This window comes from Aulonocara stuartgranti, assembly GCF_965226115.1.
Source record: "Aulonocara stuartgranti genome assembly, chromosome: 22".
NCBI lineage: Eukaryota > Metazoa > Chordata > Actinopteri > Cichliformes > Cichlidae > Aulonocara > Aulonocara stuartgranti.
This window is the reverse complement of record NC_138957.1, coordinates 24,564,511-24,589,915: the sequence shown is the minus strand read 5'-3', so window position 1 is coordinate 24,589,915 and position 25,405 is coordinate 24,564,511. Positions and strand designations below refer to the sequence as shown.

General features: G+C 40.8%; 2 protein-coding genes and 1 long non-coding RNA gene across 7 annotated transcripts in view; all 3 read right to left on the bottom strand.

Annotated features, from left to right (window-relative positions):
- Positions 1-26: 26 nt before the first annotated feature.
- Positions 27-10,433, bottom strand: LOC309698511 (uncharacterized protein). 2 transcript variants are annotated; one of them, XM_082521016.1, is made up of 11 exons: positions 10,327-10,433; positions 8,641-8,717; positions 8,344-8,512; positions 3,361-3,464; positions 2,661-3,275; positions 2,239-2,400; positions 1,257-1,452; positions 1,099-1,172; positions 685-875; positions 463-589; positions 27-368 (listed from the first exon to the last, which is right to left on the bottom strand). In XM_082521016.1, the coding sequence occupies exons 3-10, from the start codon at positions 8,505-8,507 to the stop codon at positions 503-505; spliced, it is 1,593 nt and encodes a 530-aa protein (XP_082377142.1). In that variant the 5' UTR covers positions 8,508-8,512; positions 8,641-8,717; positions 10,327-10,433; the 3' UTR covers positions 27-368; positions 463-502. The 2 variants fall into 2 exon arrangements, with proteins under 2 accessions (XP_082377142.1, XP_082377143.1); XM_082521017.1 differs by lacking the exons at positions 27-368; positions 463-589 and having other exon boundaries at positions 748-927.
- A 1,399-nt stretch (positions 10,434-11,832) lies between these two features.
- The window catches only part of LOC309698518, a 66,426-nt gene continuing 52,853 nt past the window's right edge, over positions 11,833-25,405 (bottom strand). The window contains exons 1-3 of one of the 3 annotated variants that reach the window (XR_014274114.1): positions 14,440-14,709; positions 12,775-14,082; positions 11,833-12,651 (exon numbers count right to left, since the gene is read on the bottom strand). This is a non-coding gene — a long non-coding RNA (uncharacterized lncRNA). Of the gene's footprint in view, positions 12,652-12,774; positions 14,143-14,439; positions 14,710-25,405 lie in introns of those variants that run through there. The other 2 variants (XR_014274113.1, XR_014274115.1) reach the window with 2 other exon arrangements.
- LOC309698513 (histone-lysine N-methyltransferase SETDB1-B-like) lies at positions 15,476-21,466 on the bottom strand. 2 transcript variants are annotated; one of them, XM_082521023.1, is made up of 7 exons: positions 21,166-21,466; positions 18,715-19,047; positions 18,457-18,627; positions 16,965-17,163; positions 16,805-16,878; positions 16,504-16,694; positions 15,476-16,198 (listed from the first exon to the last, which is right to left on the bottom strand). In XM_082521023.1, exons 2-7 carry the CDS (start codon positions 19,040-19,042, stop codon positions 16,082-16,084), a joined length of 1,080 nt encoding a protein of 359 aa, XP_082377149.1. In that variant the 5' UTR covers positions 19,043-19,047; positions 21,166-21,466; the 3' UTR covers positions 15,476-16,081. The 2 variants fall into 2 exon arrangements, with proteins under 2 accessions (XP_082377149.1, XP_082377148.1); XM_082521022.1 differs by having other exon boundaries at positions 16,965-17,166; positions 21,166-21,460.

The window sequence follows — 25,405 nt, the reverse complement described above, 5'->3', positions numbered from 1 at the left end:
TTCTTGCTTTTATAAGCTTTTACATGTTAAGTCACACATTTTGATTTTAATTCCTTGTAGTTTTATTACAAACATTTTGATTTATTTCTTTGGTAAAAACAACTTGAAAATGAGCTGCAGACTTTGCAGCCACACACATATGAAAGATGCCCTCTTTTTCACTTTTTCAGATTAACACATAATAAGTTTGAACCTACTTAGAAATTTTTATTTTCGTTCAGCTGTACAAAATCTGTTATAAAATGAATACATTTGCATCAGTACCATCTGCACGATCTGAAGGCATTATCCCCAGGAGTAAGAGAAAAGCACAGTAGAACAAACTTAAAGCATCCTCATAGTCCATCAGTTTGATGATGGTGATGGCTCTAAACCACACAAAACAGGGAAACAGAGAGACTAGTAAGCCAGCAGGGATAACCAGGATAACATAATTTTTCTCCACATACGAAAGTAGTTTACCATTGACTGAGGTAGTGTTACTCTTCCGCCCGTCCTCCTTTTAAGTCTTATTTAAATTCTCATTCACACTAATCATTTGTTCCAAGCAACTGGAGCCTCGGTAGATCCACTCCTTATGATCATCATCCTAAACATGAAATGAACACACTACAGTAAGTCACACAATTGAAATAAATATAACAGGATTTAAAAAAAACAGGAACAACTTAAGATGGAACAGACCAGAAAAACAACTTCCATCAAACTGCAGTCGATCTCCAGTACTTTACACCTCTGCAGGAATCCGTTACGTTCCACGTTTACCGTCTGTCCGACATGGTACTGCGTCATGGGTGGATAAGGCCACTTCTTTAAATAATTCTGCATGAAAAGCTTGTGCTTTTCATCTAGGATATCATCCAAAGGGTTCTCCACTGTCATAGAAAATGGAAAATCTTCTTAGTAGCAGTATTATAATAGCAGCTGCTGTGGACAGCAAGTATAGAAGAATTAGGATTCTGGATTTTATAAAATTAGATATTATGGACTTGACAACACCAGCTGTCATAAGACGACAGGCGGGGTACACCTGGACAGATCGCTAGTCTGTCACAGGACTAACACAGAGACAGACAACCATAAATAACCTGAACTTACGCGGTTTGCAAACCATGTGCATTGCACGTAAGCTAGCATACACTGGAGTGTGATCATCAGTAAAAATCAGGAACCTGGAATATAAAAATTAAAAGCAATTTTACACTTTTTTCCCACCTTCACAATCTGAATTTATCACCAGAGTAAAACACACTAACCTCATGCGGTTTTTTCTGGAGGGGACCTCTGCCATGAAACCAGGCACGAACTGGTCGTCTTTGCTCCGGACCACCACACGCGCACCGACAAGCAACTCATTCACCTTTGGCATGTGTTCAAAGGCAATGTGGTGACCAGACACTAGGCTCCTCCCCTTCTCCTTAAAGTTGACCTTGTATTTCACCCTGCCGTCTTCTGAAATGATTAAAGAAACATTGGAAACACTTCAGATTATACCACATTTGCTTCTACGTACTGCTTTTCTTGAAAGAAGAAATGTCAAATACAGGTGCATTTGTTAAATTAAATGGGTTTTTTTCTCATATCAAATGTATCTATTTTCTTTGAGAGCGTAATCAAAAGCGCTTAAGCGCCAGCTGTTAAGTTACAGCATCACAATCTGTGTCAAAATGTGCTGCCAGAGGAATTCAGTTGGTGAGGCCCAAACACCAACAAACTTTAAACTGTGGTAATGTCACTCATATGTCATATCGCATGGTGTGTGTAATAACAACAAGCACAACCACGACCACTCAACAAAATATAGAAGAAAAAAAAAAAAGAGTAGAAAAAAAAATCTAAACGTTGCTAGTCTAGCCTCAACTATGGGACACGGATATGTAAGAAACATACCTTCCTTTAGCATCACATAATTTCTTTTGTTTACTTTGAAGTTTAACATTTTTGTTATCTTAGCCACCAGAGCAACAGTGTGTCGAGCTCTGCTTGCCGTGACATCCTGATGACAATCAGTGTCAACAGAGCTACAGAATGTCTCCAAATAAATGCAATTCATTGCTTAACGTACTCACTACCTCAAAGCCATTTCACAGATTACACTGATTAAATGTCAACCAACATTCCCAACTACACAAAACAAGACGTCTTTAATCGACGAGTAGCTGTTAAGCTAAAGACAAATGTGAAACTTTACAATCTGCTTTGTGCTTACCAATAGAGCCTTTTCTTTATTATTCTTACCCTTTGTTATTATTTCAACAATTGTCCCTGGATGCCAGCTCAAAGGCCTCTTTCTGGCCAGGACCTTCATGTTCACACTGATCTCTTTTTGTGGCACCGCAGCAGGGGTCTTTGTGGATGAGGACTGAGAAGCAGCTGATACAGTGGTTACAGGAGTTACTCCTGTCGGCGTAAAAGGAGCAAAATGTCATTTGACGATTGGATAGATCTTATGATTTCTGTGTTTGGAAATCTGGTAGTGATCTGTTCCTCAGTGTACAAAGCAAGATCTTTAAATTTGCCAATATTTTCTACTCTTCAACAATATAATACAGCTTTAAATCAGCTTAAAAACACACAAATCCCCACATAAACCTAAGATCTGGGCAAAAAAAAAGGGCGTTTTTTATGTTTTTCCATAATGTATATTTTGTGGTCATTACCTAAAGCGCTTGCTGGTTTTGGCGATGTTTTCGTTGCCTTGCTCTCAGCACTTGTGTTTGTGTCGGCTTGTGATGACTTTGCCGTTTTGCCTTTTGCATCAGGAACTGTACCCGCTTGCTGCGTCAGTGTTTTCACTGGGCTGCTTTTGGCGCTGCTTTCTGCGTTTGTTGTCAGAGTCGATGTCTTTGCTCCGCTTCTGATGGAGTTTCTTCTCTCCTGATGTGTTGTGTCATTCTTAGTGTGTTTTCCATTCTTTTTGGCCATTTTTTTCCTCTTGTTTGAACGTGTACTTGAAATAGAAAAGTCGGTATCACTCGAGTCTCCGCTGGGTTCCCACTGCATGTCAGACCCATCAGTGCCTAAAGACTCATCTTCACTCCAGTGATTCTGAGGTGATGGAGGAGATAGAGAGCTGGTCATTTGAGATCCAGTCATTCTGGTCAGGACCACTACTGGGCTCTTCAAAGCGAGAGGGTGTTTTTTTCTCAGAACTCTTTCTTGTTTTTCGCTGTCTTTTGGCTTAGATGAAAAAGAAGCCGAGCCATCAGAAGCCAGAGGTCTGTGGACTTGAGTTTCTGAGGGAGCAGACTCGCATGACAGTGGTGATGCTTGTCCTAAAAACAGTAAAAATCACAGGTTAAATTGTAGCTTTCAAACAAACCTACCAAGTGCACATTTTTTAATTCAATTTTGCTTTACCACAGCTTGCTTGGTTATTGTCATCGTCCAAATCTGTGTCGCTGTACTCCCATTCCAACAATGAGTAAAGTTTCTTGACAGTATCCTCACATGCAGCCACAGACCTGAATGACAAAAACAAAGAGAAATGAATGAAGAGAAGATAGAAAACACAGAGAAAGTAACCAGTGTACAGGCTCTGATATTTAACATAGCACATTCATGCCTCGGAAGAGATTCTGGCAAATCATCAGGCGACTCAGGAGGGGAAAGTCGTGCTCTACCTGCACTGTGTATAGTGCAGGTGGAGCACTGCTGACTTTGACTAAGAATATTGTCGTGCGGTGGAAGGAATACTTATTAATCCCACTGACACATCTTTCGTAGAGGAAGCAGAGTCTGGAGAAAAGGGGGACCACGGTCCTCAGCCAGAAAAACGGTTGAGTTGCCACTCCAGGTCAGAGACAAGTAACTTCCCCGAGTGGAGGTGCTTAAGTATCTCTGGGTTTTGTTCACTAGTGCAGTGACTAAAAGATCGAGATCGCGGATACAAGCAGCAGAAATTAGCTTTCTCCGAAGGGTGGCTGACCTCTCCCTTAGAGATAGGGTGAGGAGTTGGCCATCTGGGAGGGGCTCAGAGTAGAGCCACTACTCCTCCACATCAAAAGCAGCCAGCTGAGGTGGTTCGGGCATCTGACAAGGATGCCTCCTTGGTGAGGTGCCCCAGGGCAGACCCAGGCACGCTGGAGAGATGATATCTCTTGGCTGGCCTGGGAATGCCTTGGTGTTCCCCCATACAAGCTGGAGGAGGTGGCCGGGGAGAGGGAGGTCTGGGCTGCTTAGGCTGCTGCCTCGGATAGGAAAATGGATGGATGGATGGCATCCATGCCATCATAAATACATAAAGAATCATCACATTTAGAACAAAATCGTGTCTTTTAAAGAAAGCCAAAACAACTTTTTTTTATCTTAAATTTTTTATCTTATATCTTAATATGTTATGCAATGTTCTAGTTAGTGTGCGTTGTATAAAAAGTAAAGGATACACTCAGTACACTTAGTGCCCAGGTTGCAAAAAAAAGAAAAAAGGTTATCTACAACACACATTGTTAGAAGCCTGTAGAAGGACGTGTTATTTTGGGACAGTTTTAAGGCAAAGTAGGTGGGATTAACTAAATGTCATTAAAAGCTCAGCAGGGACTACCCTATTCAAGCACTTGCATGAAATTTTTATGCTTTTGCTTCCTTGCAAGAATAAATTATTAATAAATTATGATATATGTCAATTACAGTAGATATTCATTTAGAAAGCTAAAAACAGACAGAGAAGTTCCTCTTTCTATCACGGTCAAAGGAGCTTGCAAAGAAAAGCGTCTGGACTTCTTTAAGTTGCTTGGAGACGTTTCACCTCTCATCCGAGAAGCTTCTTCAGTTCTAAGGTCAAATGGTGGAGAGTCCCAGATTTAAACCTAGTTGGAGTATCCCCCCGCAGAGGGACAAAAGGACCCCCTGATGATCCTCTAATCGCCTGAGCCAAGGTGTGAAACTGGGTGTGGGTCCCAATCAGTCAGGGTTTCGGGTGAGCTCATTGTGAAACCTGGCCCCACCTTATCATGCGAATTCCTGAGGTCAGATGGCCCAGGATGTGAGTGGGCGTTAAGGCGTCTGGGGAGGGAACTCAAAACTGGATTATAGATGGCAGAGAGTTGGTGTCGTAAACCACCGCCTCTGTTCAAAGATGGTCGCTCACAGTGGATATACAGGGAGTGCAGAATTATTAGGCAAATGAGTATTTTGTCCACATCATCCTCTTCATGCATGTTGTCTTACTCCAAGCTGTATAGGCTTGAAAGCCTACTACCAATTAAGCATATTAGGTGATGTGCATCTCTGTAATGAGAAGGGTGTGGTCTAATGACATCAACACCCTATATCAGGTGTGCATAATTATTAGGCAACGTCCTTTCCTTTGGCAAAATGGGTCAAAAGAAGGACTTGACAGGCTCAGAAAAGTCAAAAATAGTGAGATATCTTGCAGAGGGATGCAGCAGTCTCAAAATTGCAAAGCTTCTGAAGCGTGATCATCGAACAATCAAGCGTTTCATTCAAAATAGTCAACAGGGTCGCAAGAAGCATGTGGAAAAACCAAGGCGCAAAATAACTGCCCATGAACTGAGAAAAGTCAAGCGTGCAGCTGCCAAGATGCCACTTGCCACCAGTTTGGCCATATTTCAGAGCTGCAACATCACTGGAGTGCCCAAAAGCACAAGGTGTGCAATACTCAGAGACATGGCCAAGATAAGAAAGGCTGAAAGACGACCACCACTGAACAAGACACACAAGCTGAAACGTCAAGACTGGGCCAAGAAATATCTCAAGACTGATTTTTCTAAGGTTTTATGGACTGATGAAATGAGAGTGAGTCTTGATGGGCCAGATGGATGGGCCCGTGGCTGGATTGGTAAAGGGCAGAGAGCTCCAGTCCGACTCAGACGCCAGCAAGGTGGAGGTGGAGTACTGGTTTGGGCTGGTATCAGCAAAGATGAGCTTGTGGGGCCTTTTCGGGTTGAGGATGGAGTCAAGCTCAACTCCCAGTCCTACTGCCAGTTTCTGGAAGACACCTTCTTCAAGCAGTGGTACAGGAAGAAGTCTGCATCCTTCAAGAAAAACATGATTTTCATGCAGGACAATGCTCCATCACACAAGTACTCCACAGCGTGGCTGGCAAGAAAGGGTATAAAAGAAGAAAAACTAATGACATGGCCACCTTGTTCACCTGATCTGAACCCCATTGAGAACCTGTGGTCCATCATCAAATGTGAGATTTACAAGGAGGGACAACAGTACACCTCTCTGAACAGTGTCTGGGAGGCTGTGGTTGCTGCTGCACGCAATGTTGATGGTGAACAGATCAAAACACTGACAGAATCCATGGATGGCAGGCTTTTGAGTGTCCTTGCAAAGAAAGGTGGCTATATTGGTCGCTGATTTGTTTTTGTTTTGTTTTTGAATGTCAGAAATGTATATTTGTGAATGTGGAGATGTTATATTGGTTTCACTGGTAAAAATAAATAATTGAAATGGGTATATATTTGTTTTTTGTTAAGTTGCCTAATAATTATGCACAGTAATAGTCACCTGCACACACAGATATCCCCCTAAAATAGCTAAAACTAAAAACAAACTAAAAACTACTTCCAAAAACATTCAGCTTTGATATTAATGAGTTTTTTGGGTTCATTGAGAACATGGTTGTTGTTCAATAATACAATTATTCCTCAAAAATACAACTTGCCTAATAATTCTGCACTCCCTATAGATGGCTTCTTTCACTCCTCTTTCAAACCATCTGTCCTCTCTGTCCAAAATGTGAACATTGGCATCCTCGAAAGAGTGACCTTTGTCCTTAAGATGCAGATGAACTGCTGAGTCTTGTCCTGTGGAGGTGGCTCTGCTATGTTGTGCCATGCGCTTGTGAAGTGGCTGTTTGGTCTCTCCAATGTAGAGGTCTGAGCATTCCTCGCTGCACCGTACAGCATACACCACATTGTTAAGTCTGTGTTTTGGAGTTTTGTCTTTCGGATGAACCAGTTTCTGTCTGAGTGTGTTACTGGGTCTGAAATGCCATGCTTGGAGAAAACTCTCCTAAGTTTTTCTGATACACCGGCTACATAGGGGATGACAATGTTGTTGCGTCTGTCCTTCTTATCCTCCCTCGCTGGTGTCTGATCTTCTTTTCTGTGCCTGTTTGCTGACTTTAAGAACGCACATTTAGGATAACCGCACGTTTTGAGTGCTTCCTTTACATGCGTGTGTTCCTTCTTTTTTCCTTCAGGCTTAGAGGGAACATGTTCTGCCCGGTGGTGTAGGGTCCTAATTACTCCAAGTTTGTGTTCCAGAGGGTGATGGGAGTCAAAGAGGAGGTACTGGTCCGTGTGTGTTGGCTTCCGGTAAACTTCGATGTTGAGGTTGCCATTCTCTTCAATGTGCACGGCGCAGTCCAAGAAAGGCAAACAGTTATCCTTTGTGTCTTCCCTGGTGAACTTGATGTTTTTATCCACAGCGTTAATGTGCGCAGTGAAGGATTCCACTTCTTGTGTCTTGATTTTGACCCAGGTGTCGTCCACATATCTGTACCAGTGGCTGGGTACTCTTCCTTTGAAAGAGCCAAGAGCCTTCCTTTCCACTTCCTCCATGTAAAGGTTGGCTACGATAGGTGACACGGGGGAGCCCATGGCACAGCCATGTTTTTGTCTGTAGAAGCCTTCGATGTATTTGAAGTATGTTGTGGTAAGGCAGAGGTCTAACAGTGTGAAACTTTCTATCACATTCTTCCATATATGGCAATCTGTTTCACCCTCCAGGTGGTCCCTGAAGATTGACACTTTTCTTGACTCTTCTTCTGTCATCTGTTACTAGGCGAACTCAAATGCAGTTAGAAGCAAAATGTGTCCCAGGCCTTTAGCCTAGAATGAATACTATCATGTATGTTTGCAAGCGTGCATGCTTAAACCTTCTGTTGCTCTAGGTCACTTACACCATGGATCGCCTGGACATTCGCGCCACGCGAAGCTTAAGACCTTTAAATAGACCGAGCATCACTCTATATAAGCACAATCCTGCAATGTGTGTATAAAAATGATTACAGTTGCACATGCAATAAAAGGTTAATATGTAATTATGATCACACCTGCAATACAAGTTTTAATGTAAGGCCAACCGCTTCAATAAATGTATTAATGAAATGCTGATTAATGCAATGATAATGATGATAGTTATGAATAGTAGCAGTACAATATTTTTCTCATCTCCACACTCCATATATAACAATTCTTGACTGTTGCTCGTTTTTATTACATTTTATTCCAACAATGAACCAACAAGAGAATGAACCCCAAAACCAGTTTTTTGTGTGAGTAGTTAAGCATGTTAAAAGCATGTTTGTTTTTTTTAAAGATTGCCACACTTAATGCTTTCATATTCGTTTACAATGACAACACTCACTCGCAAAGTCTCAGGAGGCACGCGGCCTGTTCCTCTCTCCTTTTCAGCAGAGACTGCAGCTGATTGCATTTCTCCAGCAAATCCGGAGAGACCCGTTGGGTCTCCTTAGCCTTGTCTATTATCCAGCACTCCTCTCTGCTCATCTCAGTCTCATCTCCATCCATAGTTACTGCAACACACAAAGGTTTCACATATCAGAGATTAATTATTACTAATGTTATTCCAAAAAAACATAGATTTTCTCATGATGCAGAAAAGAAATGAACAATGCAAAGTCCAAACATCTCAAAGACTTACACTTGGGGCTCCTAACACACTAGAAAAGATTGACATCACATCTCTTAGAGGAAGGTCAAGAGCCTTTGAGTGTTTACCTGCATAAATAAAGCACATATTAATAGAAAATGGTTACATTGTGCTGTGGTTTAGCTAACTTACCGCTGAAATGAATCACTAATTTATTGAGCTAGAATGTTTCTGGACAACATGGTGCATTCTAGTGAGAATAGGGAGCAGGTGAATGAGGTGGAGGTGCACTGGACAGAAAAGGAATTGCATTCAGTAGAAGAAAGACAGAACAATTGTTTGCATGACAGGGAGACGGGTGTAAAAATGACGATGCAGGAACCAGATATAGTGAAGAGGGATGAGTTTAAATAGTCAGAAAAGCAACAGAGAGGTGAAGAAGAGTCCTGGCGGTGATTCGTGACAGAATGATAGCAGCAAGAGTAAAACCAAAGGTTCACAACATGGTAGTGAGACTGGAGATACAAGGTTTAGAGACAGTGGCACTGTCAAAAAGACAGTAGGCTGAGCTGGAGATGTCAAAGTTGAAGATGCTCAGATTTTCACTGGGGTGACCAAAAGGAAAAGGATTAGAAATGATTATATCAGAGGGATAGCTTGGGTTAAACAGTTTGGAGACAGCTGAATAGGTGTGGTTAGAGATGGTGCAGAGGAAGGATACTGGCTATAATGGACAACAGATGCCAAGCGGGAGGGAAGGAGGAAGACCACAGAGGAGGTGCATGGATGTCATGAAGGAGGAAATGAAGATGGCTGGTGTGAGAGAATAGGATGGAAAGGATAGAGTGAGATGGAGGCAAATAATCTGCTTTACTGGCCCTAAAGGGAGCATTTACTACAGGGAATGCTCCCTCATAAAACCTGAGGTATTTTCTCAGATTCTTGGAAATGTAAAATTCACATTTGATAAATTATTCAAACCAACCATCTATTACATGTAACCATGTCTTCATACTGTGTTACCACCATATAACATTTATAATGTTACTATGAAGAAGGTCTTGGCTCAAGAGTTGGCAGTTCGTCTTGTAATCGGAAGGTTGCCGGTTCGAGCCGCGGCTTGGACAGTCTCGGTCATTGTGTCCTTGGGCAAGACACTTCACCTACTGCCTACTGGTGTTGGCCAGAGGGGATATATATATATATATATACATACATATTGGTGTATATATATATATATATATATTTGTACTATTCTTAGTTAGCGTATTGTCTGTCTTGTTAATGTTTGTTTATAATGTAACTGTAACAAAAAATAATTTCCCCCAGGGATCGATAAAGTATTCTGAAACCTGGCGAACATCTGGTTCCTCTGCATCTAGGTGTGCGGGCTCAAATAGGGGGGATTAAAAGTAAATCAGAAACACTTCTCAAGCTCAAGGTCGTATATTTAAAAAAAAAAGACGTCCAGCCAGGATAAGGTGTTAAGGGCTTTACTAAAAATAACTAACTAAATAAATAAAAACCAAAACACCAGCATCTGATTTTGTCTTGAGACTTATTGGTCGAAGCTAGCATGGACTTCAATCAGTTAGCCGTGGAGACCGTTTCATCCTGACTCTGCGCCTCTTTATCGCACAAAGTGTATCCAACCTGATAACCATTCTTTTAATTTCAGCTAGATTAATTAATTTGATTAATTTTAATTTAAAATGTCAAATAAGAAGCAAGCCATACCTTAGCTTTGTTCTATGGTCTTCTTCTCTTCATGTTGCTGGGTAGACCTGTGAGACTCACTGCCGCCCCCTGCGTCCGGAAATACGACCGACAATCTTCTACTTCTTTTTAAACCGATTGCTATGTATGGAACGCAGAGTTATTATAGTTTTGCATTTTCTTATTAGTTTTACTTTATTTTTATTAGTCTTCCAGATGACTGGATGTTTAGTTGGTTCCAAAGAGCCTGAGGTGTGCCAAGAAAATATCCCCCACACCATCACTCCACCACCAGTCTGAACTGTTGACACAAGGCAGGATGGATTGATAAACATATGATTACACAACATTTGCCATCCAAAATGTTGCATCAGAAATTAGGATCGGTAAGACCATGCAACGTTTTCCAACTGCTGTGATCCATGGGACCTCAGTTTCCTGTTCTTAGCTGACAGGATTGGTACCTGGCGTGCTGCTCATCTGTGCATCCAGAGATGCTGTTCTGCATACTTTGATTGTAACGTTAAAGGAGTTGAGGTTGCTTTTCCTATCAGCTGGTCATTCTCTTTTAATCTCTGCCATGAACAAGGCAGAGACCTGTGGCTCACTTGATGTTTTCAATTTTTCAAACCATTCTCTGAGTAAAAACTTAATAGTAAATTTAAATTGAACAGTGTTGAGCTATACAAGGCTCTCTCGAATAAATGAAAACTAAAGTATTAATTTTGAAATGAGTATATTTTGTTGGGTAAGTAAACACATAAATATGTCTGTTTAAGACTGATTGTTTTGGTCTTTTTTGAGTCTTCGTCAGTTACATTTTTAAGTACAGCAAATTAATTGTTTGGTGCTTTGCTTCTCAGATAATTCATACTAGTCTAAAATTTGCACTTAGGAGCAAATATGAAACACTACCTTGCATACATCCATTTCCCTTAAGTTTCCTCTCTGCTACATTCCTGATATGTATTAAAAGGTATTTATTTAACTAGTGTGACCAGGTCAAAGTGTAGAAAAGATATTAGATAGCTAAACTTCTATGTCAGTCATTTTTATATCAGTAAATTTAGCAGGTGAGAGCTCAGATTTATCTTTAAATTACAATTATGCACTCCAGTAAAGGAAATGAATGAGGCAGAGGGTATTTGCTTGCATATGACAAGCTTATATCCCCTTAGCAGTCCTACAAATTTTGCCTAAAATTTGTGAAAAAGGCATATCCAAAATAAATTGCATGCTGCTCTTGAACCATTTGGAGTATATGCATGGTTTTGGTCTCTTTTGAAAGGAGACAATCTGTAGTTTGTTCCTGAGGTGTCAGAATCACTTTATGTCATACTGCTATTGAGTAATAGAACTTTGAACACACTAAAAAAGAGAGAAAAAAAAATCCGCCCAAGTTTTTTTTTGTAAGGAATGCATGCAGATGCCTACCTTGTGAGGTATTAGCTGGAAAACACAACAGGATCAAAGCATGAAGCCTTACCAAGCCACAATTCAAATTTGATAACAATATCTTAGAAAATGAGTGTTCTATGCAAGTTTATTTAGGTCTATGTATAGGCGCTACCCAAAAAAGGCCACTTGGAGACTCCAAATGGCCCTTTGTAACAATCAACACATAAAAGGCTGTAATTCTTGAATGCTTTTATGTACAGTCCTAATTTTGGTCTCTAATTAAAGGTTACACTCAGAGCTATTCTTACATCCAGATTTATTGTCAATACTTTACAAAATTACAGGAGCATAAACATTATACAGTGTTTTTTTTTCAATTTCGAAACAAATGTAAAGGGAAAAAAAAGTATTATGGCATTAAAACTCACTATATATACACATTATGTATATGCATCTGTGGGTGTATAAATATATATATAGTTTTTCACACAAATGTATTTTTACAATTATATTTTTTAGAGATCATTGGCATCATGCCAGTCTTTATAACAATCTCGAATTGGCAAAAAGCACAAAGGCACATCACAGGAGGAGCACTTTACTGGTGTCTTTGCCTGGCAGTGTCTGCACCTCAGACGACCTGTGGTGCTGTGTCCACTGATATGCACAGGCTTGTGATGTGCTCTGTTTGGAGAGGGTGATGGTGCGGGCGATGGAGCAAGGCTGCCAGCTGCCGCTGCCAGCTCCTCAATAAGTGTCTCCCGAAAAGCCTTTTGGTGCATGGGTACCTCTCCTTTACCCTTTGTGATGCTCTTGTGAAGCAGGAAGGCATTCACAACAGCAATGTCCAGAAAATGATAAAAAAATGTCTTATACCACCTCTGAGTCTTGTGGATGACTTTATAGTAGTTTATCAAGGCATCGGAGTGGTCCACCCCACCCATGCACCTGCATTGACAGAAAAAACAAGAACAAACAGAATTGAATAACAAGAACAAACAAAATTGGATTTCCAAAAAACAAAATAAATAACATAATAGTTATATAGATTGTTGAATATAAAATACATACCGATTATACTCCTTCACTGCTGGTGGAACAGAGATGTCTTTCAGCACCCAGTGTCCATCTGCATCTCTAACTCTCCTTTGAACAGTGTCCCCAGCATGGGCTGTGTGGAGGGTTGAGCACAGGAACACATCCCTTGTGTCTCGCCACTGAACGAAGAGAAGGGAGTCCTTTCGGATCCATCTTATGCTGCCACGGGGAGATTTAGAGTCCAGGCAATTTTTTTTGGTTTTTGGAAATCCAATTCTATTTGTTCGTATTGTTCCACATGCCCAGATCCTCTTCTGAAGGAGGTCACAGAAAAGGGAGGGACTACTATAAAAATTATCTACAAAAAGTTTGTATCCTGTGCCAAGCAACCGTGTATCGATAAGCTCCATCACGGATTCATAACTTAGTCCCTTGCCACTGTTTCCCTGCAGCTTCCCTTCATACACGAAAAAGTCCCATGTATATCCGTTGCTCGAATCTGCCAAAACAAAAAGTTTGTATCCCCAGCGAACAGGCTTATTTTTCATGTATTGCTTTATTCCAATACGTGCTTTGGAGGCAACCATTCGCTCGTCAATGGAAATTTCTTGGCCAGGGTTATAGTTTATTTTACAGGCCTCCCTCATCTCCGTGTATAATGGTTTTATTTCGCAGAGACGGTCAAAATCTGCCGTACCTCTTCTCTGCTCATTAGCAGCATTGTCCTCCAAACTGCTTAGGTGAAGGGAGCGGCAGATCCTTTGAAACTTCTTACCAGACATTATTTTTTTAGGGAATGGAAGGCTGTACAGTTTACTAACTCGCCAGTAATCAGTGATTGCAGGGAGTTTGACCAGACCCATATAAATCACCATGGCCATAAAAGCATACATGTCCTGTAAAGTCAAGTCAATCCATGGGTTAGAGGGCTTGTGGCATGTTGATCCAAAGTCATTTGTGTTTTTAATTATTGTCAGCAACATGGAGTTTGTGAAATAAAGTTGAAAAAGCTGTAAAAGTGTGTATGAAGCTGTAGGTATGATCTGAGGTCCTGGTGATTTGATGGGCCTGAAGGTGGGCTGTGGTGGTATTATGTCTGGAGCATCTGTATCATTCCATCCCTCTTCAGATGTACTGGCTGGCATCTCAGCTTGACTGCTGCCAGTTCTCCCTCTTCCTCTTCCTCTTCCTCTCCCCCTCCCTCTTGGCCTTCTGCTTCCAGAAACTCTTTGGAAAGTGGAAGGATGTGGCTCCTCTTCTGACGAAATGCTGTCATCGTGTTCCTCTGTACTTGTCTTTTTACTGGCTGGCTCCCATAGTTCATCTGATTCTGATGATTGTCTGTGATATACAAAAAAACAACAACGATATAAGTTAGCAGGAACACCTCAAAACACACACAATATATATATATATATATATATATATATATATATATATATATATATATATATATATATATATATATATATATATATATATACACACATTATATAAAGACACACGACGTGAGTTAGTAAGAACACAATCAAAACACAAAGATGCACACACACAAACAAACAATATAAACACAGCAGGAGTTAGTAAAAACGCATCAAACACACAGAGGAGCAGGCGCGCACACACACAAAGGCGCACACACACACAAAGGCACACATACAAACAGTAATATCATTGTATGATATAATAAACACTTACATGTCGAGAGTAGCGTCTCCTCCATCCAAAAAAATATCCTCTGCTACCGAGTCAACAACGGAAACATCACTGTCTTCTTCGGAAATATCTTCCTCCGACTGATCACTGTCACGCCGAGTGCATTGTTCGAGGACTTCTTCCAGTGAGAAGTAAGTTTTCCTCTTTGCCATTTTGTACTTACAAAGCTCCTTTGGTCGCAAGTTCTCTCAAAATGCTGTATGAACACAGACGCTGTCGTCGCTATGAAAGTTTACGCAAAAGCGCACGAGTGACAAAAAACTTTTGCGCATGCGAATTAAAGGGGTAAAACAAGTGTCCTCCCCCTTAAGCTGCATATCAATCTTCTTTAAAGATCATTGGCTATCTGATACGCCAATCATTTTGACACTCTGCCACAATTGGAAGAAGTTACTGCCCATCAAAGGGGGGCTGGCCAGACCGCTGACCACCAGCTGTGTTTGGCTATCGCTGCTTGTTCACACCTGTGTGAAGCACCCATTGGTTCAAATGAGGTGTCAATCGAAAGTGCAGAGGTCAGCGGCCATTTTGAGATCAAAATACCCGGAATATTTACATGTCAAGAGCTGCTAATGCTTCAGGAAGCACCGAAAATAGGATTATTCGCCGGCTACTTTGAAACAATACTATTACATTCAGTGGATGTTTATCAACATATAAATGTCTCAGAGACTAAATATTGGACTGATTTAGATTGCCTGGACTCTTGGCAGTCTAACTACACCGTTTTTGTTGGAATATTATGAACCAGTGGACTAACAGGTGCTATATATGTGAGTACAGACCTTATTGTTATTGTTTTTTTTCGATGTTGGCAGCCTGACATAAACACTAATTGTACCTGCTATGTTGATTCTATCTTGAAATGCTTTACATCGTTCGAATCACGAGAATCTCAGCTTTCCAAATATATATAACATGTTTAGCTTCTTTTTTGATAAGTTTTTGTACGTAACCAATTAGTCCCCTAAACCATCCAATGTACCGTGGGCGGTACGTCCGACTGCTAACAAGGCTTTTTTAAAAAAAATTTTTATTGTTGAACGACAAAGGATGCAACATAACAGACACCAAAGGCAAAATAAATCAGAGACATAACTGTCATATCAATCTGTAAATATGAAAAAAGGTTTATATGAATTGTTCCCAATTCATAAAAAACAACACTGAAAAAAGTGAATGAACACACATCAGACAAATTTCTATTCGTGGCCAAGTTAATAAATGAGGGTATGAACATTTTCACATATAACTGTTCAAAAAAAAAAAAGTTGAAAAAATACAGCTGCTTAACCTTGCTGTTAAAAGTTGTGCAATTATAAAGTGCCATTTCTTTAGAAATTGAAAAAGAAAATCACCGTTCGCATGTTTTCTAGGAAAAATTATGTCTTGTTTCATTCGGCAGTGCGATGGTCCACTCAGTCACTTTGCACAACTGTGCAGCAAATTAAAGATTACAAAATTAGCACCCCGTTCAAACAGGTTAAATCTCCTCCTTATATCCTTGAGCCATTTATTTGCACGCTCACAAGCCAATCTTCTTCCAAAGAGATGCAATGGCACATTTCTGGGGGTTGTGAATGCTATTCCCAGTATTTTCACAGCATCCACTCTCTGTGGATATTTAGTCAGAGTCAGACTCATTCATGGCCTCTCTCCTCACGCTCACTTCCAAAAACCTAGCCTGTGCATGTTCCAGGCGTATGGAGCCTCTGTAGATCCACTCTCTGTGATGGTCAGCCTGAGTGAGACATAAAAAAGGCACACTGTCAAGGAAAGGTGATTAGGAAAAGAAACGGGAGCGTTGTTTGTTTGTTTTTTTTAGTTTTGGATTATTTAAACATAGCCAAGGCGGACTTACACTGGAGATATGTTTTTAGGTTAAACATGCTGTCTGTAACTCATAATTTCAAACCCTCCTGAAATCCTGTGCCACAACCTGAGAAGCACCTCTGTTAAATATATTTACTGAAGTATGAATAAGCATTAGATCTGCTGTTGACTGGTTAAAATGTAAAGATAAAAAAAAAAAAAAAAGACACCCACCTGAAAAACAACCTGTATCAAGCTGCAGTCGATCGCCTGCACCTCACACCTCTGCTGCTCTCCGAAGTATTCTGCATTGAGGCTCTGTCCAACCCTGTATATGGTCAAATGAGGGTACGGCCAGTCCTTCATGTACTGTTTCATGAAATGCTTATGAAAGCCGTCGGGAATGTCGTCAAACATGTTTTCCACTGTTGAAATAATGAATTAAATACGTAAGCGTGCTTCAAATAAACACTCTCCTGTCTGCTGCTTGCTGCAACTGTGAGTAAAAGAAAAGCCGGAGCACAGCACAACTTACACGGTCTGCAAACCAGGTGAAAAAAAGGTAAGCCGACATAGACCGGCGTGTGATCATCCATAAAGACCAAGAACCTGGAAAATGAAACAGCGATGTGTGAGACACTTGTTTCTTCTGACAAAAAGCCCGTGATTATGTTTGTTCATAGAGGTATGAACACCTGAAGCGGTTCTTTCTGCTGGGGAGCTCGGCTAAAACACCAGGCCGGAACTGGAACTTGTTATCCTGGCACTGAACAACAACCCGAGTGCCGACAAAAAGATGCTCTACCTTTGGTGGGGTGTCAAAGGCAATGTGGTGACCGGATACTAGAATCTTCCCCTTTTCTTCAAAGCTAACTTTGTACTTTAACCGTCCATCTTCTGGTAAAGAGGAAGAAAAATTTTTTTAGTTCCTACCATTTAAATGCTATTTCCTTGGTGGTTCATATTTAAAAGTGAAGTACTGCTGTCTGAACACATGTCAGCCTGCCTAGATTTTACCGCATGTACTTCACAAATTAGAAAGAAAATGAAAATGCATCTTTTATAAACAGGAATAACATATTTTAAGTTATTATTCACCTTTTTAACGTTTCATTTGTCTTTGTCTTTCATTTTCAGTTTATTTAACAAGGGTTCAAATTCTTTTAATTGCTTTGGAGCACTTTGGTCAATGTCCTTTTTAAAAAATTTAAGTTGCTGGCTCATGCAGTGACAAACGCAGAAAACTAAGGATAATAAAAAAAATGTGGTTATACTTCATTAGGTCATGTCCACAAGTGCAACAGTTTTCCTGCATGCACCATGACTCTATCACTATCCTAAATATGCCCAATGGAAGCAGTGCGCCCTGTAATTGACTGATGTCCAGAGTGTGCAATCCTCTCGCCCACTGCCAGCTAAATATGAGAAAAAAGCTGAAAATCTTAACCACACTGAGGTCACATCCTTAAATGTGTATATTTTGGTGGACAAGAATCCATCGCTTAAAGATATTTTCTTTACGCGCCTGGTTCTGCCAGAGCCTTCTTCCTGTTAAAAGGGAGTTTTTCCTTCCCACTGTCACCCAAGTGCTTGCTCATAGGGGGTCATGGGGCGACCGTGGTTCAGGGGGTTGGGAAGCTCATCTTGTAACCGGAAGGTTGCTGGTTTGATCCCCAGCTCTGTCTGTCTTGGTCGTTGTGTCCTTGGGCAAGACACTTATCACCTACCGACTACTGGTGATAGCCAGAGGTGCGATATGGCAGCCTTGCTTCTGTCAGTCTGCTCCAGGTCTGCTCCTGCTACAACTGTAGCTGCCTCCACCAGTGTGTGAATGTGAGAGTGAATGAATAGTGGAATTGTAAAGCGCTTTGAGGGTCTCGAAAAGTGCTATATAAATGCAATCCATTATTGTTATTATCATATGATTGTTGGGTTTTTCTCTGTATGTATTGTTTTAGGGTCTACCTTACAATATAAAGCACCTTGAGGTGTCTGGTGTTGTGATTTGGGGCTGTATAAATAAAATTGAATTGAATTGAATTAAAAGATATTTTTATACAAATATACAAAAAAAACAACAACAATGAAATGAAATGCTCTCATCTGAAAAGGACTAACAAGTTTAAAGGGTAATAAACAAACAAAGAAAATCATAATTCCTGGAAAACCTGCAGTATTTTCTCTTACCCTTTGAAATTATCTCCACTATTTTCCCACGCTGCCACTTCATGCGTTTCTTCCTGGCCAAGACCATCATGTCCACTTTCACTTCATCCTGCGGTAAGTTAGGATGGATGTTCGTAGTTTCATGAGAGCAGTGGGCAGAAGTTGGTGATATCCCAACAGAGGGGTTTATTTCTTTGAGGGCAAAAGTAAGAAGTGGAATTTTAAAGTTATTTGAGAGTTTTGAGAGCAGGATTCAAGTGGTAATGTTTGTGGCCTTACCACTGCTGTTGGAGGATTTCCTTGTGTCACCGCTGCTGTTCTTGTCAGATTTCTGATTATTGTTCGAAACCGAAAAATCGGAATCAGTGGAATCATCCTCTGGTTGCCACTGCATATCAGAACCGGAGCTGCTGGAGAATTCAGCTTCGCTGTAGGACTGCTGAGGCGTCGGCGGTCGCAGGGCGCTGATCTTATAATCGGGCAGTCTGGTCAAGACCACCACTGCTTTCTTTATTAGATTAAGAGAGGCCGAGCCATTTTCCCATTGTGTCATTTGGCTGCTGGTTTCATTTGTGGAGTGAATGGGCTCACATGCCGATTCAGACATAGTGTCTGAAAAGAAAAAAAGCATCAGTGAAACTTGAGCCATCGCCATGCCAGACTTTCATCGTGGTGAGAACAAATCCTGACAACTGTAGCTTGCCATCAAAAGAAAATGAAAATGCTATCAATCAAATTCACATTTAACATTTGTTAAAGCTGCCTTTTCTGTGTGTCAGAGGAGATCTCTTATATAAAGTCCACTGATTTTCACTCTATACAATATATGGTTGCTTAAATATAATTCCCAAGGGGACGAAGGCTTTTTCACCCTCTGTGGTCTGACTCTTCATCGATAATGACCTCAACCTTTTGCCTCAATCTCGAAGGCCATGATTGTAATTTCCATGCTCACAACGGTCCACTTGGTTTTTGTTTGTCTGTTTTTTTTAATTACATAAACCCAAAACCTGTGCTGTCAGGTTAAGAATTAGAGGTTTAAAATCTAATTAGGTGCAAAAATCAGCACATTTTTAAACTACCATCTGCCGCTGGTTTGTTTCACACAACAACAGCACAAATAAATTAATCAGAAGCTAGAAAAAAGCCTTCTGTTTACAGATAAGCTGTTAGATCTTTAAATTTGCCAGATTTCTTGTTACCTGTGCAGCAAATTGACAGCAGCCACTGCATCTCTTTCTAGCAGCGATATTTGTAGCGTTAAGTGGGGCACAGCATTTACTGTACTGCATTTTCAAGCACTACTTAATAAGTCAGTAGTAAATATACAGGACCAGTAAAATGCTGATCCAGTAGCCAGGTTGAGCCAGGAGGGAAAATGATGAACATGCCCTGGTTGCCACTGAAATTGAAATTAACTTGGATAATGCTTCAAAATAAGTGGACAACGATGACCCGAAGGCCTTTTCTAAACATCTCTTTAAGACAGGGGTGTCCAACTCCAGGCCTCAAGGGTCAGTGTCCTGCAGGTTTTAGATGGGTCCTTGAGCCAACACAGCTGATTTAAGTTGCTAATTACCTCCTCAACATGTCTTGAAGTTCTCCAGAGGCCTAATTATTTGATTCAGGTATGTTGACTTAGGCTAAGGTCTAAAACCTGCAGGACACCCCTGCTTTAAGACCACACACCATTGTCAAAACATTATGATGAAAATATGGTGAATAAAGTGGTGTAAAACATAAACAGAAAGAATGTGTATATATATATATATATATATATATATCACTAACATGCAAAATATAACACTCCAAATGGCAGTGACTCAGTCAGGCCAGCCACTAACTGTAGAAATACCTGGTGTCAGAGCTCAGCTCACAGCAGCATGTTTTAAAGGGGTGGCCAGGAGCAGCTGGAGAGTAGACAGCACCTGCTGTTTCATTAAAGCACCACCCAGCTATACCTGTGTGAGCAACTCGGTTTAACTTAGCAAGTTTGTTGTGTAATGTCTTAAAAGTATGTGACATGTGAGCAGTGAGAATGTATAACTTTAATGTTTGTGACAGTACAATCAGAAAAAGAGTATGACTTGTCTAAAGGGCTGCAGGAGAAAGCCTTTTCTCTTTAAGAAAGAACATGGGAGCACTGCTTAGGTTTGCAGAGTTGCATCTGAACAAACCAGATAATTTATGGAACAATGTGCTTTAGAAAGATGAGTTCCAAGGTGGAGATGTTTGGCCATAATGCACAGCATATTAGCACAAACACGGATCAGTCAAACTGGCTGAAATGCTCTGGCAGGACTGTGCATAAATGAATGCATAAAACCTAATTAAACTGAAGCAACATTGTAAAGAGGAAGTCATACAGAAAACATTTGCATTTTCATTTAAAATTTAATATCTGGATCAGCATTAGCACCAATGCCAAATGGCAACTCCTTGGAAGTGAAACTGTTTTTCGCAAAAACAAACAAAAAACATGTGACATCACTGTGTCCTGAAGCCCTGAGAATGAATCAGAAAATGTGAACTTTTTTGTTTTTGCTGCTACAGGAGTGCTGTAGCACCAGTCCAGGAGACTCTGAAAGCTGTTTAAAGGGCTACAGCTGTGCCTACTGAGAACGAACAAATAACAAAACAAAGCTGTGTTTAGACACATTTCCTACCTACAATCAAGCTGCGTGGGGGTTTACCTCATTTAATACAAACACAAATAATTCAACCACTTACCTGATGTTATGTCTTAATTATCCGCTGTAATGAGAGCTGGAGCGGCAGCTACATATCAGGCTAACACTGAAATCACTGTTTTGGAGTTTGCGTCATAACTGCACTTTTTTTTCTTTTTTTCTTTTTTTTTTTATATAAATGTGTGTTATCCAAAATTATCAGGCAGGTTTTTCCTCCATTTTAACAGACTTGTTGTTTTTCTCCTTCTTCTCGGCGTTCAAAAGTGGTTGTTAACAAATGAATCTGAGAAGTGCTGCCCCCTATCGTCGTCTCCCCGGTATTGTCCTCCGGCACACGCCATTTTGACTGCAGGCTTGTGTCAGCAGCAGTCTACGAAAACTTAAATAATATGATATCTTTTATTATTTATATAATTTTATGTTAAGAAGCAGTTTCAAACAATATTTTAGACATTGTAACACTATAGGGAGAAAAAAAACTACAATCAAGTCATCGCTGACTAAATAGTGGTATGTTCTTTTAGTTAATAAAATCAACCATATTCTCAAGTGGACATATATAACACTTCGAATCTATAAATAGTCTTTTTATGAAGGATGTTCTCGCTTACGGCCATACCACCCTGAACACGCCCGATCTCGTCTGATCTCGGAAGCTAAGCAGGGTCGGGCCTGGTCAGTACTTGGATGGGAGACCGCCTGGGAATACCAGGTGCTGTAAGCTTTTCCTCTTTTGTCCAGCAGAGGGCGCTACTGCTCCAGGGTAGACAGTGTTGAAGCAGCAGCCAGGGTAACAAAGAGCGCATTGAGACCACTCATGCTGAATTAAATAATGGTTTGGAGCATAGACGGTCCACACAGAAAAAGTTTTGTATGACAAAAGCTAAACTAGAAGACAGAACTAGGTGAAGAAAAACATGTTAGTTGACCAAAGTAAACAAAAAAACAAAACTAGATTTCAGTTTTTCCCAAATATGGAGGGAATCATGGTAGCCTGGCTTTTTTAAATCTCTTGCCTCTTTAGTTTAGTTTATGCCTCAGACAGAAACTAAATATTTTCAAAACAATGAAAGCTAAACTGAAATGAGCAGCTTCCCCACTCTGGAAATTCGAGGAACTGAAAGTTAGAAACTGAACATATTTGAATACAAACCTGTTTTCCTTCTTTTGCCCTCACTCTGGTTTTGCTGTTGGTTGTTGCTCTTGTGACTAGTCTGTAAAAACCTTCATAGTACCTGTAAATCCTGCCTACAGCGGTGTTGGAGGACTGTAGGGAAACATGAGCTGCTTTTGATTGTTGATTAATTGTGAGTATGAACACAGAAGATGCATCACATTTAAACAGTTTGACGTACAGAAAAAGAAAACCTGAAATTTGCTAGTTGCTAATTTAATGAGAAATACTTGTGAAAAACATTTTCAGTAACAACCCAACAAAGGCCAAAAGCCTTAAACATGACAGATCTTTGTGTTAATGCTTGGAACAAAGTCTGATTTTAACAGCTCGGTGCTTCGAGCCCTCAGTCTGAAACACTGAAAAGCATCACGATGCACGCCTCATGTCTTCCATGAGACTGCTTGCTTTTTGCTCAATGTCCTGAAGCTTTTTTGTACATACATTATAAACCACATGATCTTAAAAGTATGCACCCACACAGTGGTAAGATTGCACTCTCACCCCACCCCTTCTCCCTCTCTCCATCTCAGGTGATCTGCTCCTCCTGGTAGGTGGAGGTGGAGATCGAGCCATAAGGGTCCACGACGGTCTGGGCGCAGCGTACCACCGTCACCAGAAGGAAAAAACACAGCAGGAAGAGAAAGAAGAGAGCAAAGCCCAGGTCCACGTCCACCTCGAACTGCGGCACGGGGTGAGACGGCTTATCCATGTGGTCAGCGATAATGGTGAAGGGAGACAGTTTCCGTTTCTTCTCCTTTTTCAGCGCAGCAGCATCACTTTGGGACGGCGTGCATGCTCAAGGTGTTGGTGGTGACTTTGCGCATGAAAGAAAAAAGGTTACAAACAGCTTCTGAATACAGAGGCAGCACATAACCAATGAAGTCTATCCTGGCTGCATGGAGGACGACACTTTCAATGCAGAAGCAAATGTCTGGTTTTTATTCCGATCAGCAGCAGTTTGTCACATTTCTGTGTCTAACAAAGGGAGGGAAAAAAAAACACCTGGAAAAACCGTTAGAATGCAAAATATTCCACCATAGATTTACATGTTGCACCTGCAGGGTTATCTTATCGATGAGCCCATAAAAACTGCAGTGAATCACTTCGAATCAGTTGTTAATTACAGTTTATCCAGCAAGTCTTCCCCATAACTTGTTCATTTAAGAGAATTACAACATTTGAAAAGCCAAAGAAGTGACTGATAGACTCTTTTTGTCTTTAATAATCACCACTTTCTAATTTCTCCTGCAGGAACAGGCACAGTAGCTCTCGCTAAATGATCAAAACGTCCACAGCTGTCTGGACACATTTCTTGAAACACAATTTCCAAACTACAGTTGCTAAACTCGTGACTCTTCTGGCAAAACCTCACAAACTCACCCTCACAAACCTCACAACACAAAAACTGCTTTTGTCTGCGTCATCCCCACAACAGGTCATAATAACAACAGTATGCAGCATTCATTACACAAAAAGTACAAAAAGGTGTGTGTGTGTGTGTGTGTGTTTAGGACACATTTTCAACATCACCTGGTCGTCTTGTAATTCTGCAACCACCACATTGATGATTTAGTAGGTCACCAAGCTCATGATCCATCATAATCCAGTTTATTGGCTGTAAAGCTACGAATGTGACCTTAACCTTGAGCACACTTTGCTTGTTATGTGTTCACTGTGTGCAAGTTTCACTAAACATCCTACCAGCGTTTGCCTGGATGAGCTAAAAATGACAAAAATATGACATAAAAACACAAACAGACCCTCCCCAACCTTTATATTGTGTAGACGTACCAAAGCACTGGTTTATACGGGAAAGAGAAACTGAGTCGCTCTCTGTGCTACTTCTCATTCACAGTAGAAAAGCAGAACACAATAAATGTTAATGTTTTATATGTACAGCAGAGCTCTCTTACTATATATCAACATAAGAGAAAAATATTGAGACACTTTTTTGTAAGTAAATTATTCTGAGGCATCCATTTCTTTTTTTTCTTCAGCTCGACCTCGCTCTGACCTGCCACCAGTTTGAACGGCGACTTAAGCAACAAGTGTGAGCAACATTTGTTACTGTGTGAAACTCACTGTGCGAAAATGCGTTTCAGCGAACTTTGAAAACAAAGTTGAGTGAGATCTGTAAATCGTGCCTAATGAGGCAAAAACTGCTTTAAAGTTTTCCCCAAAGAGTGACTGAATCAATACATTATCTGAGGACACTGAGGATGAGTAAAGTTAAACATGTATCCAAGAACCCCCCCCCCCCCCCCCCCCAAAAAAACTGAAATAATTCAAACTCACCATCCGTCCCGTGCAGGACTTTTCGCTGCAGATCCTCTCCAACAAAACTTTTCAAAAGTGTTCATAGCATCCTGCTTTCCTCTGAGGCTCCTTATTACTCCGATTACATGAGCTGGTCCTCAGTTACAAAAGTCTTTACCAGCCTCCTCTTTCGTGATTGTCAAGAAAAATGAGCAGCCCACAAATTAGCTCTTGCACTCAGAGACACATGCATACACATGCAAGATGCACAAGCATGCACTTGCATCTCACGACCTCCCCAGGGCATGTAAAGCCTTATTAATACTTAAGCAGGAATTGAATAACGGTCTACACAGTTCACAAGTGACTCAAACACCCCACTGCTTTTGTTGTCCTGTCAGGAGGATCTTCATCACTGTCACCGATTAGCCTTCACACCAGCAAAACTTCGGCACCTCAGGTGACACTGAGCTTATTCTTTACACAGAGCCGAAAAGGTAGCGAGGGAAGGAGGGGGAAACTTGATGGTAGAGCAAAAGGAAGAGATTTAAGCAAGAAGAGTAAGATTGTACCCAGAGGAGGAGGGGGGGTTGGCAGCATGGAAATGAAAGCCAGAGGAGCAGAAACAGGAGATGCATTAGCAATTAAATTGCAGAGCAGGATGTGAGAGAAGGCTGGAAATTGACCCTGCCACTTTAAAATGGAGATTGTTACAGTGATGCTGCCAGTGACATGAACAGTGTCCAGGCTGTAGTGTAGGGCACGGCGGTAAAGTGATCCCACTCAATATGCAATTAGGTAAGGAGGCCTTTTAGACTGAAGCCAAAATACTGTAGGGAAGAGAGAG

Coding starts and splice junctions, on each gene's coding strand:
- LOC309698513 (XM_082521022.1), bottom strand. CDS start 19,042: ATGTCTGAATCGGCATGTGAGCCCATTCACTCCACAAATGAAACCAGC. Junction 18,628..18,714: donor GAAATCCTCCAACAGCAGTG/GTAAGGCCACAA, acceptor TTGCCCTCAAAG/AAATAAACCCCTCTGTTGGG. Junction 16,695..16,804: donor TCACCTGGTTTGCAGACCGT/GTAAGTTGTGCT, acceptor TTATTTCAACAG/TGGAAAACATGTTTGACGAC.
- LOC309698511 (XM_082521016.1), bottom strand. CDS start 8,507: ATGGATGGAGATGAGACTGAGATGAGCAGAGAGGAGTGCTGGATAATA. Junction 1,453..2,238: donor TGTTGAAATAATAACAAAGG/GTAAGAATAATA, acceptor TAATCATTTCAG/AAGACGGCAGGGTGAAATAC. Junction 1,173..1,256: donor TCCAGAAAAAACCGCATGAG/GTTAGTGTGTTT, acceptor TTTATATTCCAG/GTTCCTGATTTTTACTGATG.